The sequence below is a fragment of the Phaethon lepturus genome, unplaced genomic scaffold (genome assembly GCF_000687285.1).
Source record: "Phaethon lepturus isolate BGI_N335 unplaced genomic scaffold, ASM68728v1 scaffold4979, whole genome shotgun sequence".
Taxonomy (NCBI): Eukaryota; Metazoa; Chordata; class Aves; order Phaethontiformes; family Phaethontidae; genus Phaethon; species Phaethon lepturus.
The window spans coordinates 90,189-103,388 of NW_010565376.1; the positions used below are offsets into that span (position 1 = coordinate 90,189).

Genomic DNA, 13,200 nt, shown 5'->3' on the forward strand with positions numbered 1-13,200 from the left:
CAACATTTTTGGTCTTGCCCACAGATTTCCTGATTCAAAATAACAAGGAAGCGATGTGTATTTGTGGGTGATAAGAAGCATAGACCTGTACTTACATTTTATTTTTGTTCTTGTTGGTTGTTTTGCTTTTGATCCATCATGGTAGAGTAACCTGAGTGATTTCAGTACAGATCTTCAAGGTTCGCTGTAGCTTAGACAAGAGCAGAATCCAAGCAAAGCAATGTTGTCATTTTTTAACTACTTGAGTATCTTTTTGCTTGGGAGGAGAGAATTGATAAAATACAGTGAATTTGCCCTGTTCAGATCTGGACTCATCTAGAGCTAGATGGATGACTTGGGCAGTGTAAAATCAAGATCACAGATGTTTACCAGTTTAAACAAACTCATTTAATAACAGCTTGGGATGTACGGGTGATCAGTCCCCTGTCTCATGTTTTCAAATGTTTTCCTTCCTACCTAGCTGAGCATACAAAATGACCCACTTCAGTACGAAATCTCTTTTCTCCCTCCCAGAAAATCCACACACGTATTTTTTTCTTGGTTTTTGGGGGTTTTTTTTTGGTGTGTGTCAAACAATGTCCACTCCAGGTGATGATGCTAACCGTTGATTTTTCTTTCCTAGGGAGTTGAAGTGCAGACAGATTATGTTCCGCTGCTGAATTCCCTTGCCATGTACGGCTGGCAGCTGACGTGTGTGCTTCCCACTCCGATAGTGAAGACAAACAGGTATGAGGGGGGTGTGTGGATGCTGCCTTTTGGCCGGGGAAGTCACTGTATGAGCACCACTGTCAGTACAGGCAGTTCTCCGTGCCGTTAGCGCGGATCTCCTTGCATGCGAGCAGTAGCTGCCCTTGCAAACCCTGCTGCGGCTGTTCTCTGGCTTTCCAGAGCATCACAAGCCACGTGGGGCAGGAAGCACATGTCTGGTGAGGAAGATACTGCGAGGTGGCAGTGTGGTTTCTGCATGAATTTTCTGGGTATTGTCTCTGCCTCTCTGTAAACATCTTGATTGTAAAATTCCTGCTCTGGATCTCCCAGTAGCTCTTCTTCGAACGTTTGGAGTGAGATGTTGCCTATCTGAAGAAAAGTTGCTTTATTCTTAATCAATGTCTGTCTAATGCTGCTGATATACACAGCCTAGCTGAGCAGAACCATGTGAGACTGGTGTAGCATTACTCTAGTATCCTTGTTGATATGTATAATCATTCTGCAGTCTACTTTGCTATTATTAAAATTCTGAGTTTTTAAATATAAATGCAAGTCATTTAAAAATATTCTTCATAACTGTGGTGAAAAACAGTCATCCCACTTGTTAATCATGAAGGTGGCACATTCTGGATTTTCACTGGTCAGGAATATATTTATATATACACCAATATAATCAGTCATGACTTTTTATCTTATACACCCAGTTCTTTATGAGATCTACATGAAGACTACTCCTACACATAAAAGCCTAGAAAGTAAATGCCATCTGTGCTGGGGGAAAAATGGTATTTAAGTTTTTCGTATGAGTTTAAATACAGGAATGAATAGAAAAATCACAATGATGATTTCTAAGCCCTGTCTCTTAAAGGTATATATTTTTTTTTCTTTCTCTTCTAGCTTTCTGTATCCCATTTACAAGTTCAGTAACACGGGGCAGGTTGACGGTGCAGAAGGGCACCCACCCAGCCTAACCGCCGGTGGCATTTGGTTGTGCCTCCTGCCGTGCCGGAGACCTGTAGGGAGCACCCAGCCCCATTCTGGATCGGTGCCCTGGGAGGGAGAGAGGGAGCACTCCGGTGTCGCTGAGACGCTACTACACACCCGCACCAGGGGGCTCAGACTTCTCGCTTTTTGCTCCAAACAATTATTTATTCTGTGTTTACACACTAATGCTAAAACATTCAGCAAAAGTATGTCACAGGCTGACAGGCTCTCTCAGGCTGAACAGTTGCTCTTTTTTTCCCCAAAAATACCAGGCTGCTCAAAGACGCTGGAGACAGGCAATGTTTAGGTCATTCTTCATTTTGTTGTTCTTTGACCTGCAGAAATAAATGACTGAGATGGATTTTCACTTTGAATGATGCTGGATGTGAATTTAATTCATTCTCAGGAGTGTGCGTTTGTTTCTTTTCAGGGAGGGGAATTTATCTACAAAGCAAATTGTATTTCTTCAGAGACCTTCTTTGCCCCAGAAAGCAAAGAAGAAAGAATCTAAGGTAAATAACCTTGAGTTCCTGGTTTCTTTGGGTTTTTGTTGGAGGTATTTTAATATTGTAATTGATTTCCCATAGATGTAAAAATGGCCTATTCAACGTTTCTGTGCTACGGTAGCAAGACACAAGGAATTGAAGCTGTTCAAATGAGAGAAACAAAATTCTCAAATTATGTGAAAGCTCTTATATTTCATTCTCTGTTGAACTCGTGGCAGCAGAAGAGATGTAGATTTCTTTTTACAGCTGGGCCATAAACCTCCATACGTGACCTAAAATTCTCTGCCCACGTTCACTGCCTGCAAGGTGGAACTAATACTATTTTCTCTCACTCACTGCCTGTCTTTTCTATTTAAATTGCTCTCTCTTTCTTGCTACATGTTGTGATAGAGCCTAGCTTGCTGCAGGCCTGATCTTGGCTGGTGTCTCTATCTATTGTGTGAATGTTAATGAATTCTGCTAGAATTTAACCCCCCAAAAGCCCCACGAATCCAGGTAAATTATCCGAGAATGTAGCTGACAGCTAATGATGTACGTATGTGGGTACACATAGGTATTCCCATTTCCATTTTTAAATGTGTAGCTGTGGGAACCCCTGCCCAAATCTGTCACGCTGTACAGCTGAGAGGGAAATACAAGGACTGGTTTAAACTGGAAACTGGGAGCGTGGACCTTCCTACAGTAGCCGAATTTGCCTTGCCCTTTCAGTATGCAGGGGATCAGAAAAGCCAGGTGAAGTATGGAAAGGATCTCTGAAACCAGATGATTAAAAGGTTGCTAATTAATACAGTCTCGTTTTTATTCTAGCTCCATGCACTTAACGTGAGTGCTGGCTAGCCAAACGACATCTGAATGAGTGGTGCGCTCGAGGCCCTGCAGAAGTTGAGCTAGGGTGTAGGAGATGGGAAATGCTAAGCAGAGCTGAGCACTAAGAGCATTTTACCCAACTTTTGGAGAACTACAGATAGTTTTCATCTATAAAGATGAAGCCCTCACTGTTTTGGAGCCAGGTTCTGTGCAAGCCATCTTTTAGATACAGTGGAGACCAGGAGAGTGTTTGAACTGACTGAAGTAGGAGAGGACGGCTGGGAGTATGACTGTGATTTAGGATTTACCCTCTCTCATTAGCGAAGCTGGAGCCTGGAGTGTTCTGTGAACATGTTACAAAGCCCTTCTTTCTTGGTTTTCTCTTTGTTTTCAGGTGATTAAAGGGATTTTGGGGCAAGGGTTGGAGTGCCTGCATTTGGTCATTCTTTTCCTACCACTGTCTGTGGTTTTAATGGAAAGGGTGGGAACCTATAAGCAATTATATGTCTTCAAATAGAGAAACTAGTGTGATACTGATTCCTTGTATTATAATAACAAAAGCATACCATCCCGATGACTCAAAACTTTGTTTAAATTTTTTCATTTGGGGATATAAAAACTTATTTAACAATGTCTGGTTGACAAAACAATGGATTTACTTGTTGGCAGTATTAAATATACAGATGTATTTGAGGGCAAAAATTACTACAGCACATTTTCATACCAAAGGTCAAGGAAAAATGGGGTACATTGATTATAGTTATATAGTAAGACCAGTTCAACGTCTGTAAGTGGTTGTTGTGAGTCACTTCAAAGATGCCAAACCCAGCATTTGATTAAGTTGCTGAATATTCTCCGCATACAACACCACAGGCTCTCAGGGTTTTTTTAACTTGTGATACAGCATGTTTAAAATGTTTACAGATAACCCCTTGGAGGAGGGAAATAGGCTGATAAGATTAAAAGGACATTGCAGTGTTGGAAACTGATTCATCCTATCTGTGCACATCAACCAACTGCTGTTCAGTTTAGCCAGAGGAGCAGAAACGGAAAGATGCCAGAAGTGGTACAACTTATTTTTCTCTCAGTGAGACAGAAGGACTCTTATTAATGCAATATTCAGTCAGTGATGAGGTAATCGTGTTCATTCACTTTATACAAAAGTGATACTTACTTCAGCAGAAACTGGCTGTATGCATTATTGTAAAATACAATATAAATACCTGACTAAGTATACATACATCTGCACATACACACAGAGTCTCCTACAGTTTGATCTTTATCACGTTCAGGGCCCTGATCTTACCTTCCATCAAAGAGAGAAGGGGAGCTGGGGGTGCCCAGCACTTTGGCAAATCAAAGAGGAAAATACTGAGCTGTGTCTGAATTTTAAGCAGTTGAGCTCTAGAACTGAAATAGAGAAAAGAGAGCTTTCCCTAAGTAAAAACAAGAAGAATCTTGTGAAAGCCAGTTTCTGGGGTTTTTTGTTGTTTGTTTTTGTTTTTTCCTTTTTACATTAAGTTCTGGCCAGCAGAAGGAAAAAGCAGTGCTCTCTCTTTGTAATCTAATAAACTTAATAGGTTTTGAATGGCTTTTTGATTAAGGAATAAATAGCTAAATCAAAAATTTATGAACACCAGTCCTTCTCTTGACCAACTTTGGCACAGACCTGGTTGCACTGGAAAAAAATGGCTTTTGGACCGCAGCTGAATTTGCAGTATGTCCTGGTGAGATTATGTGTGCTATCCAGGCATCACCTCCTAACCCATCCCTGAGTTTTCATCAGCGTGGACACTGCTGACGAAATGGTTGTGCACATTCACATGCACTTGTCAAACTTGCGTAGGATGGCTCAGCAGTGGCTTGGAACATATCTGGGCCTCCTTGGGAAGGTCCATTTATTTTCTGGCAAATGAAGCACATACATTAGTGGCATATTTGTCAGCCTTTATGTATGTTACACCTCTTGAGTCAGTATTTCAAGGTACTGCTAGTTCTCCTGTGGGGGGTTTTTTAATAGTAGTTAAAACAGTTCTTCAATAAATGGCTGCTGTGACTAGTCTCGTGGCGAGTGCTGCAAGAGGCAGCTTCATGCTTTCCGTCAAGAAACATTCATACAAGTGATTCAGAATATTTTACTCTTTGGGTATAGTCTAGGGAATGGTGTGAGTTCTGCTGCTAACCTGGTGAGAAACATTGGAATAACGCCACAGGATTGCTTCCTCCGTCTGCGCTTGTGCAGCTTTGCATAGTCTTGCTTTGCAGACAGTGCAGGTTTTCTGCCAGGATGCTGTAGGCCTCAACAGTGATACAGTGTGTTGAGAGGAACCCACCAGGCATGTGAAACAGCAGAAGCAGAAATGCATCATGTCTCTTTTCTCTGTGAAATAGATACAATGTGTAGGCACAAATGATCTTAAGCTGTCTAATTTAGTCATGCAATTCTTTAAAATCTTAGGTCTTTTTGGTCAAACTAGTCTTTGAATTAAAACTAAATAATAAAAACATTTCTACTCAGGAAAGCGAATGTCTATGTGAGATTGTCTGTAACAGTCTTTAACATTTGGATCTCTTACTTGCAGTTCCACTGGAGGTTCTCCAAAGAGGACATGCGCAACAAACAAATGAAGAAATCCACAAAGGCTAAATTAAGCACTAGGGAGAAGCAAACGGCAGAGGAGAAGCAGGAATTTGAAGTCACAGAGAACACAAGAAACTTAGAAGCACAAATCTCAGCAGAAGCCAAGCCTGATCCAGAACAGCAGCTGGATGATGTCATAGACTTGGGAGATGAGGTAGGTGGGACCAACAGCAGAGGTACCCATCATGACGGGGTGTCAGAAGAAACATGTCCTGCCAGTTGTGATACTGATGACAATGACGCACAGGTCTGCCTCAGCCAGAGTACGTCTGGGTGCTGTGCAGATCAGGTAACACAGTGGGGAGACGGTGCTCCGATATCGGACGGCTGCAATGGCAGCGACGGGGCCGGGCTGACCATGGACTGCTCCTGTGAATAAGACCTACGTTTCAAGAATCCTCCAAGTTGCTGATACTTTGCCAAGACAACAGATTTTGCTAATTGCCATCGCTAACTCCATTGCTCAGTTCAGCATTTCTTTGGCATTGTGTTTATTTTGCTCCTTAGCATACCAGTATCTTGATGTTTTAAGTAACTACAGGGCCCAGGCTTGCTAACCCACAGAAATGAATTACAAGATTCCGTTCACTGTACGGAGTGGGAACTGCCCTACACTATCTCCTAGAGCTACGCTTTACATTGAAAAGTAGGGACAAAAAACATACTTGGGTTTTTCTGTGACCCGACCTCAGCAAACTAGGTTTGTGTCTAGGTCAGGGCAAATGTTCCACTTGGTCAGATTTTACTCTGTAAGACTTTCTTGTCCACGTATCTTTGCTGGAGAAGTTATTGTGTCTTATGTTATTTTGTCATTGAGCTTGTAGCGTCATGAAAATGGTATTTGGGCTTAAACAGGCTGAAATTGGAAAGCTTAGATAAGATGGCTGTTATCTGTATTTATCTCAAATAGCATACTTACTGATGATACTCTTTTCCGAATTTTATTAACTCTTGCAGATCTTTAAGCAATAAGCACATCTTGTACCTATTTTAGGCACACTGGGTAAACAAATCCCATGGTAAATTTGTGTAAGGCAGATGATTCCAATATAAAACGCAATTTCCTGTTCACTCACATTTATGTTCTCTTTGCCAATCAACAGTTCATCAGTAGTAGTGGGGGCTTCAGAAGATAGAAGAAGAGAAAAAAACAGGTAAAATGTACATCTTTCAGTGGCTATCTTCACTAAAATTGGAATTAGACGTTACCTCCTGACCCTTCCAGGTGATTCCAGATACAACTCACTGTTGTAAAGTATGTTGTGAGAAAGAACTGAAACTGTAGACAACTAGCAGGGGTCATTGGCCAACAAATGTCACTAAATAACCTTACAAAGTGCCAATACCTTAATAGAGGGGCTTTTTTATACAAGTAACTGTATTTGGGGACTGATACCTAACGGAATTCTGTAAAATTACCAACATTTTAATGTTTGGAGCTACATTAAAATATTTACAAGTGAATGTACACGTGTAATACAGTTTCTGTGCCAGTGTTCTCCAAGTACTTCAGTGTTCTTAAAAATGTAGGAAGTAGTTATTTCTCTTCTTAACCGCCTTCATCCCTATTTAGAAGTAGTCAAGTAATCCGGTAACAAGGTGAGAAATGCATTCTAAATTCCCCTGATTCCTGTTTTTCTAAAGCAAGAGCTCCGTAAGTGATTTGCTGCTTTTTCCCTTGATTTGTGCCTGACAATTTTTCTTAGTCTTCAAATCAAAATGCTGTACAAAGAACTACGTTCTGTATCAAACGTGCATCTAGAGTGGTTCAAAAAATGCCTAAAAATTACACAGTTGGCAGAACACTGCAAAGAAGGGAAAAATCATACCTCTTTCAACATTCATCTAACTGGGACAACAGCACTCAAGTTTAAACCACTGGATGTCACACACACAAAGCACGGTGGTATTTTTCTCATTGATTAAAGAGGTTTTTATTTTGAATTCAGGGGCTTAACTACAGGACTATAAGTAACTTCAATTTCTGGTGGTGTTTTTGAATTATTTAATTCTGCTTCTTGACATTAGGCTGAAGTTCCAGTATCCTCAAAAATAGGTTTTTTTAGTTGTTCTACTTAAATACAAGGCCTCTGGTCTGTACATTTTTAAGTACCTGTTTGCACATTTTGCTAGCACAAGATCCTTCTACTGATGGTTTCTATTTCAAGGACTAGCTTTGTATTAATCTTATTTTAAAATATACTGTATTTAATGAACATTTTACTAATAGAAAGTCTTGCAGTAAAAAGAACTCTCCAAACACTGTTGAATAGATAATGTTAATTGGATTGCAATTTGACCTTGTTTAACTGGATCCCAACGGCTTACAAAACTAAAGAGAAATAAAGGTCACGAGGAGATTTCTTATTTGTGGTACTTGCACAACTACCAGCAATTTGTCCCCAAAAGGAGGACCTCGGGGTCTCTAAGTGGTAATGAAGGGAAGCTCCTTACTACTGAATTAGCAGTAGTTAACTAGTGCTAGAGAACTGCTACTCGATTTTCCATCACTAGTCTGACGGGGCAGGTAAGGATCTATGAGGAAGCTGTACTTGTTGAAGTGAAAGCTTGATTTAAAACTTTGTTCCTGTAAATGCTGGAGCAGTTTGAGGTTGGGAAGATTCAAAGAGAAAACATTCATATTTTTTCAGTTTAAAAAGGGTAAGCTGTTTTGGTTATGTAGTCACATAATCAATTCTAACTTGTGACTCTGAATTACTCAGAGTTAGTTCAGCTGCCTGGAGTCATGCGTGTGCTTCCACCATGTCTCAAGTAAACTGCGAGTGCTTCAGTCACCTCATAGAGGAACGATACGGATGTGCCGAGGGCTGGCGAAGGCAGGCTTGGGGCACAGCAGCAGAGGCTCCACAGCTGCTACGTGCATTTCGGCCGCCTTTGCTGTTTCAGGTTTGAAAAAGCAAGACCACTAGTGGCCAAGGAAGTGAAAGCCAGCAGCTGTCACCTTATTTGAAGCCTGAATGGAGAAGAGAAACAGCTAGGCCAGAGCCTAGCTCACATATCTGAAAACCTGATCAATGCCAGGAGAGAGGCTGACAGTGGAGAGACTGTACGTGGGAGAAGATGAAATGGAGTTTGGTTGCAGAGGTACAGACTCGATCTTCAACCTGTGGGGAGAGGGGGGACTCCATACTGACTTCTTACCCGGAGAAGCTACAGCTACTCCGAGCCCCCAGCTCCATAGCAGAGTTTGTCACTCCCAGCAGAAGGTGGAGAGAGAAGCCAGGCCCTTTCCTTTCCCACAGAGAGCTGTGTTTTTAAGCCCAAGCTCTTTTTTTCCCCCCCAAACTAGGCAGAATCTCCCAGAAAAGACAGAAGCTAATCTAACCGTGCCTCTCGGGGAAGGGAAGGAGACGCCAGTGAGTATTGCCTGCGCGCCCAGGGAAGGAGCCGATGGGTTGTGCTACCACCTGTTACCGAGGCGGGCTGGTGACAATGAAGCACGACCGCACACGCAAGTGGCGCTTCGGTGTATTTTAACATGAACATGTCCTTGTTCATGTGTAGACCTGTCTCAAGAGTATCCTTTCTTTGAGGGAGGAGCACGCGGGCTGCTCTGTCTGGAGAAGGAGTTACGTGTGCTGGTGTTTAAAGCAAGTGGTCGTCTGAAGAGCAGAGCAATTGTTAAATAGGATGAGTTCAAAGGAGAAAATCCAGCTCAGGCAAGTGAAGAGATGTCAAAGGCTGAAGATGGCAAAGAGGAATGGCTGAATTAAATGAAGGATGGAAAAGGGGTGTTACATTGAAACAAGCAGCAGGGGGCAGGGGTAGACCCAAGATGGGTAGGAAGTCCAAAATATTGAAGCATCGTAATGAAAATAGTTTACGTAGAGTTTAGGAGGGGTTAAATGCACAAACAATTTGACCGGTACTACTTCTTGTGTAATTTTTTTGATTATTGGATCTGTGCACTCAAAAACAGTGTAACTGAAATAGCTCAAAGTAGCTTTAACATATGCATGGAAATGAAGCTAAGTACAAAAAAATACACTTCCCCCCACCCCTTATTTGGCTCCTCTATCAGCCTCAGCTACCGAGGTGAGCAGAGGAAGGGCTCTGCATTTGGATACCCTGCTTTTTCTTTGTAGTTGCTGTGACTCTACATTTGCTTCAGGGAGCCAATTATAGGGCAGAAATAAAGCACCGTCAAGCTTTTCATGCAGGAGTTTCATCCTCCCAGAACTGAAGAGTGTAAGAAGAGCAGACACTAATTTCTTGCTGATAAATGCTCCTCTAAAATAGGAGGAATGCTGGCTAACAATACCAACGCACCTATGAATTAAGAGTTGTAGGTGCACTCTCTCCCAGGGTGGAGACGTGCTTCTGGCTTTAAAAGGCGATCCTTGCAAAAGCCTCTGCCAGCAGGAAGGTGCCTGTGGTGCTGAATGTGGCAGCTGACTGTAATCAGTGCCTCACCTGCATGCTGAAGGGGAAAAAAAGAGACTTTTCAACTTCAGTGCTGTTAGTCACTCTAAAAGCACCCTCCTAACTAAAATGATGTAATGGTGACTGAATAGCCACTCTTTTTTTCCAGTTAATTAATGCAAATCCTATAGGAATACTTCGTATTCATTGTACCAGATGAGCACACAGCAGCCTGGTAAAATAAATGTCACAGGGAGAAGATTCAGTCTAAAACAGCTGTCAGACATGGTAACTCACAAACCATCTCGCTAAGTTTAAATGTAAATGTATGAATGGACACATATCTCCTCATATTTTGTTGCAAAAAACCAAGACCACTAAACTCTAGCAAGAAGAGACTTCCAGAAGAGTCTTGTCAACAGGAAAAGGCTGCGGAGAAAGGGGGGATGCTAACAACTCTCCTGCCTCAGGAATGGCATTTATAGCCATTATATATGCGTTATGGAATGAAGGTGTTCTGTGCGCTTTGGCAGGATAATGTAACTGTTCAAGGCAAGAAAGAACTGCTCGGTAACAGTAAGGGTGTTTGTTTACTAGTATTTGGGGGTGGGAAGGTATTGAATTTTCTTTTTTCCTCCATCTTTTGGTGCAGCGTATTGTGCGTGTTTAATACTACTTTTAGAGTGGATGAGCCCATACTATTGAGATGTGTCCTTGCCCCAGAGCGCTCAAATCTGAGTGTAACAGGGGATGACAGAAAGAGGTTAGAGGGAAAGAGGAGGATTACAGAAGCAAAGGGTTTTGAAATGCCTTTTGTTAAATGGATATTTTGGCACAAGTCTGAGGAGTGGTTTGTGAAAGACATGTCATTTAAGCTGAAGAAAGCATGTGCATTAAGAGAAAAAAAGGGTAAACCAGTTTATAACCCACTTAATGACGTACAAGTCACAAGAAAAATAACATTTAAAGGCTTCTCAGTATCTTTTTATCATTACATTGTTAAAACATGCAGAAGCCTAGTGTGTGAATTTTATTTTAGGGTGCTAGTGTTTCCCAATAGCAATTTATTGCATGTTTCTAGGAGAAAACCCTACTTCCTTCATGCATCAAGCTCTGACATGTCAATTGTGATCTTTGTGAACACAAAAAACCCCTTGGTTTTATTTTTTGTGACAAGCACACTGTCCCATTTACATTCTAGAGTGAACAAACAAGGAACCCTTCCTTCAAATAGGGGTACTCAGAAGGAATCTCATTTTAGTAGAAGGGAATTTGATAAGACATCCCCTCTGGGCCTGCTGTGGCTGCTGAGGAGGCAAGTAATTTCAGCTTCTGTATAGTGCCGCATGGCACAGAACCACAAACCCAAGTGGACAAGGCTGCAGGCACCAGAAGATGAAAACTTATGCTAAAACCCTCATCATGGTACTGTCCCCAAAGGGCAACTCTTCAAAGTCCATCATTCAGCGTTCACCTCTTCCTGATCCAAAATAGAGCCTGTTTCCTTAAGTTCTCTTTGTTGTAAGCTACAGTAAGTATCGATTTTTCTGTTTGAAGCTCAGTTTGCTGAAAAGCTCTAGGATTATTTCAGTTAGTTGTTCAATCAACTTTGGCAACAGTTGCAGTAGTATTCCTACACTGCACTCAAGGGCTTGGACTGTCTCGCTGGTTTTTGAAGGTGAACGTGGATGTGGCAGTAAGTATCCTACAAGCTGTAAAACATACCAGAGACTCTGATAAAAAGAAGTTAAGACTGGATGTCAAACTCAGCATACTGAAGCTGAAATGATTTCTTGGGAGAGAACTACAGCTGGGCTGGAGGCCCTTTTATCCAAGTACCGAGATGTAATCCCTGAAAAATTAAGTGCTTCACACCAACAGTGTCTGTTGCAGACTGGAGACCATGATGATGCAAAGGACAAGGAGAGAGACCTCTGTTTAAGGCAGAGCAGAGGGATGCTGATCGCAAGAAACTTGCTGCATTACCTATTTGACTACTGTCTCAAACATTTAACTCCAGGAAAAGAGTCACTAACAAAGAGGAGGCCTTATCTATTTAACATTGTAAATAATTCAATAATACTTTAGTATTTTTAATAATTTAAGAGTTCCTTATTGAGGTCTTCAAATGTACAATGGGAATCTCTACCGCTTAAGGACTTGAACTGTCTATACAGATAATTAACTGACTCATTATGGCTTTTTGTTATTCTCAACATTCATTTGAGTTTTTCTACAAGCTGGGGGGAGAAGGTTCGTTCAAAGAAGGGCTTAGGTACCAGCCATTACACCTAGAGGTACACCCATACCTTAAAAGAGCAAACTTTCCAGAGACTTTTTTTCCAAACAGAACTGGCACATCCTGAAGTCTCCTAAAATGCTGTCCTGAAGTAGGGTTAAGGAGATTTCCTGCCTTGGCTGTTGCTGGCCTTCGCTGCTCTTGAGGATGTGGCATGTGCAAGCACAAGCACCAGCAAGGGATACAAGTTCACATCAGTAACTCTGTACAGCTCTGGCAGAGACTAACAGATTTTTAACACATCAGTATTTTAAACTCCGGTCTGAATAAGATTATGAAAACATGTCTTTTACTGTCAACATAGTTGACTTAAATAAACCCTGTGAAAGTTTTTTTTTTTTCTTTTAACAAGAAGTGGCAAGAAGGAAGTCACAACACAGCAACTCTACTTCTGTAAAAATATTAATTTATTATTTAGAGCGGGGGAAGGCAGTGTGTTGACTCATTAGCACAACGATCTGGAAGAGATTCAGAAGTTGTGGCCTGAATTTATAATTATTTATAAATAGTTATTTATAATAAACTGACCTGGCACTGATGCACAACTGATTCTCTGCAACTGCTGAAGCAGGCACCGAAAGTCTTTTAAAAAGTAACTAACAAAAGTAAGTGTATAAAGTGTAAATATGCTGCCACCCGTAAGAAGTAATCAAACCATCCAAAAAACCCAGAACAGTTAATGTCTTTAATATAAAATATTTTTTTTCCCCAAAAAGCAGCAGCACTGTATTACAAGTGTATTACAGTTAAATTAAAGGAACACCATCATGACTGAAGACATCTTCATGTATGAAGTAAAATTTTCCAAATAATTCATAGTCCATTTTCTGTACATTTCAGCTTACCAAAATACACTGGAAAAAATAATATAT

General features: G+C 41.2%; 2 protein-coding genes across 4 annotated transcripts in view; one reads left to right on the forward strand and one right to left on the reverse strand.

Moving 5' to 3' along the window:
• The window catches only part of RFTN1 (raftlin, lipid raft linker 1), an 86,538-nt gene extending 80,513 nt beyond the window's left edge, over positions 1–6,025 (forward strand). Inside the window, exons 7-9 of the mRNA XM_010295157.1 lie at positions 623–726; positions 2,123–2,204; positions 5,588–6,025. Of these exons, the coding sequence (XP_010293459.1) occupies positions 623–726; positions 2,123–2,204; positions 5,588–6,025 (624 nt within the window). The remainder of the gene's footprint in view (positions 1–622; positions 727–2,122; positions 2,205–5,587) is intronic.
• Positions 6,026–12,999: 6,974 nt separating this feature from the next.
• The window catches only part of OXNAD1 (oxidoreductase NAD-binding domain containing 1), a 15,098-nt gene continuing 14,897 nt past the window's right edge, over positions 13,000–13,200 (reverse strand). For 2 of the 3 annotated variants that reach the window (XR_738092.1, XM_010295156.1), the window contains one exon: positions 13,000–13,200. This exon is cut by the window's right edge and continues 186 nt beyond it. The gene's annotated coding sequence lies outside the window, so the exon portion shown is untranslated. The other variant, XM_010295155.1, reaches the window with a different exon arrangement.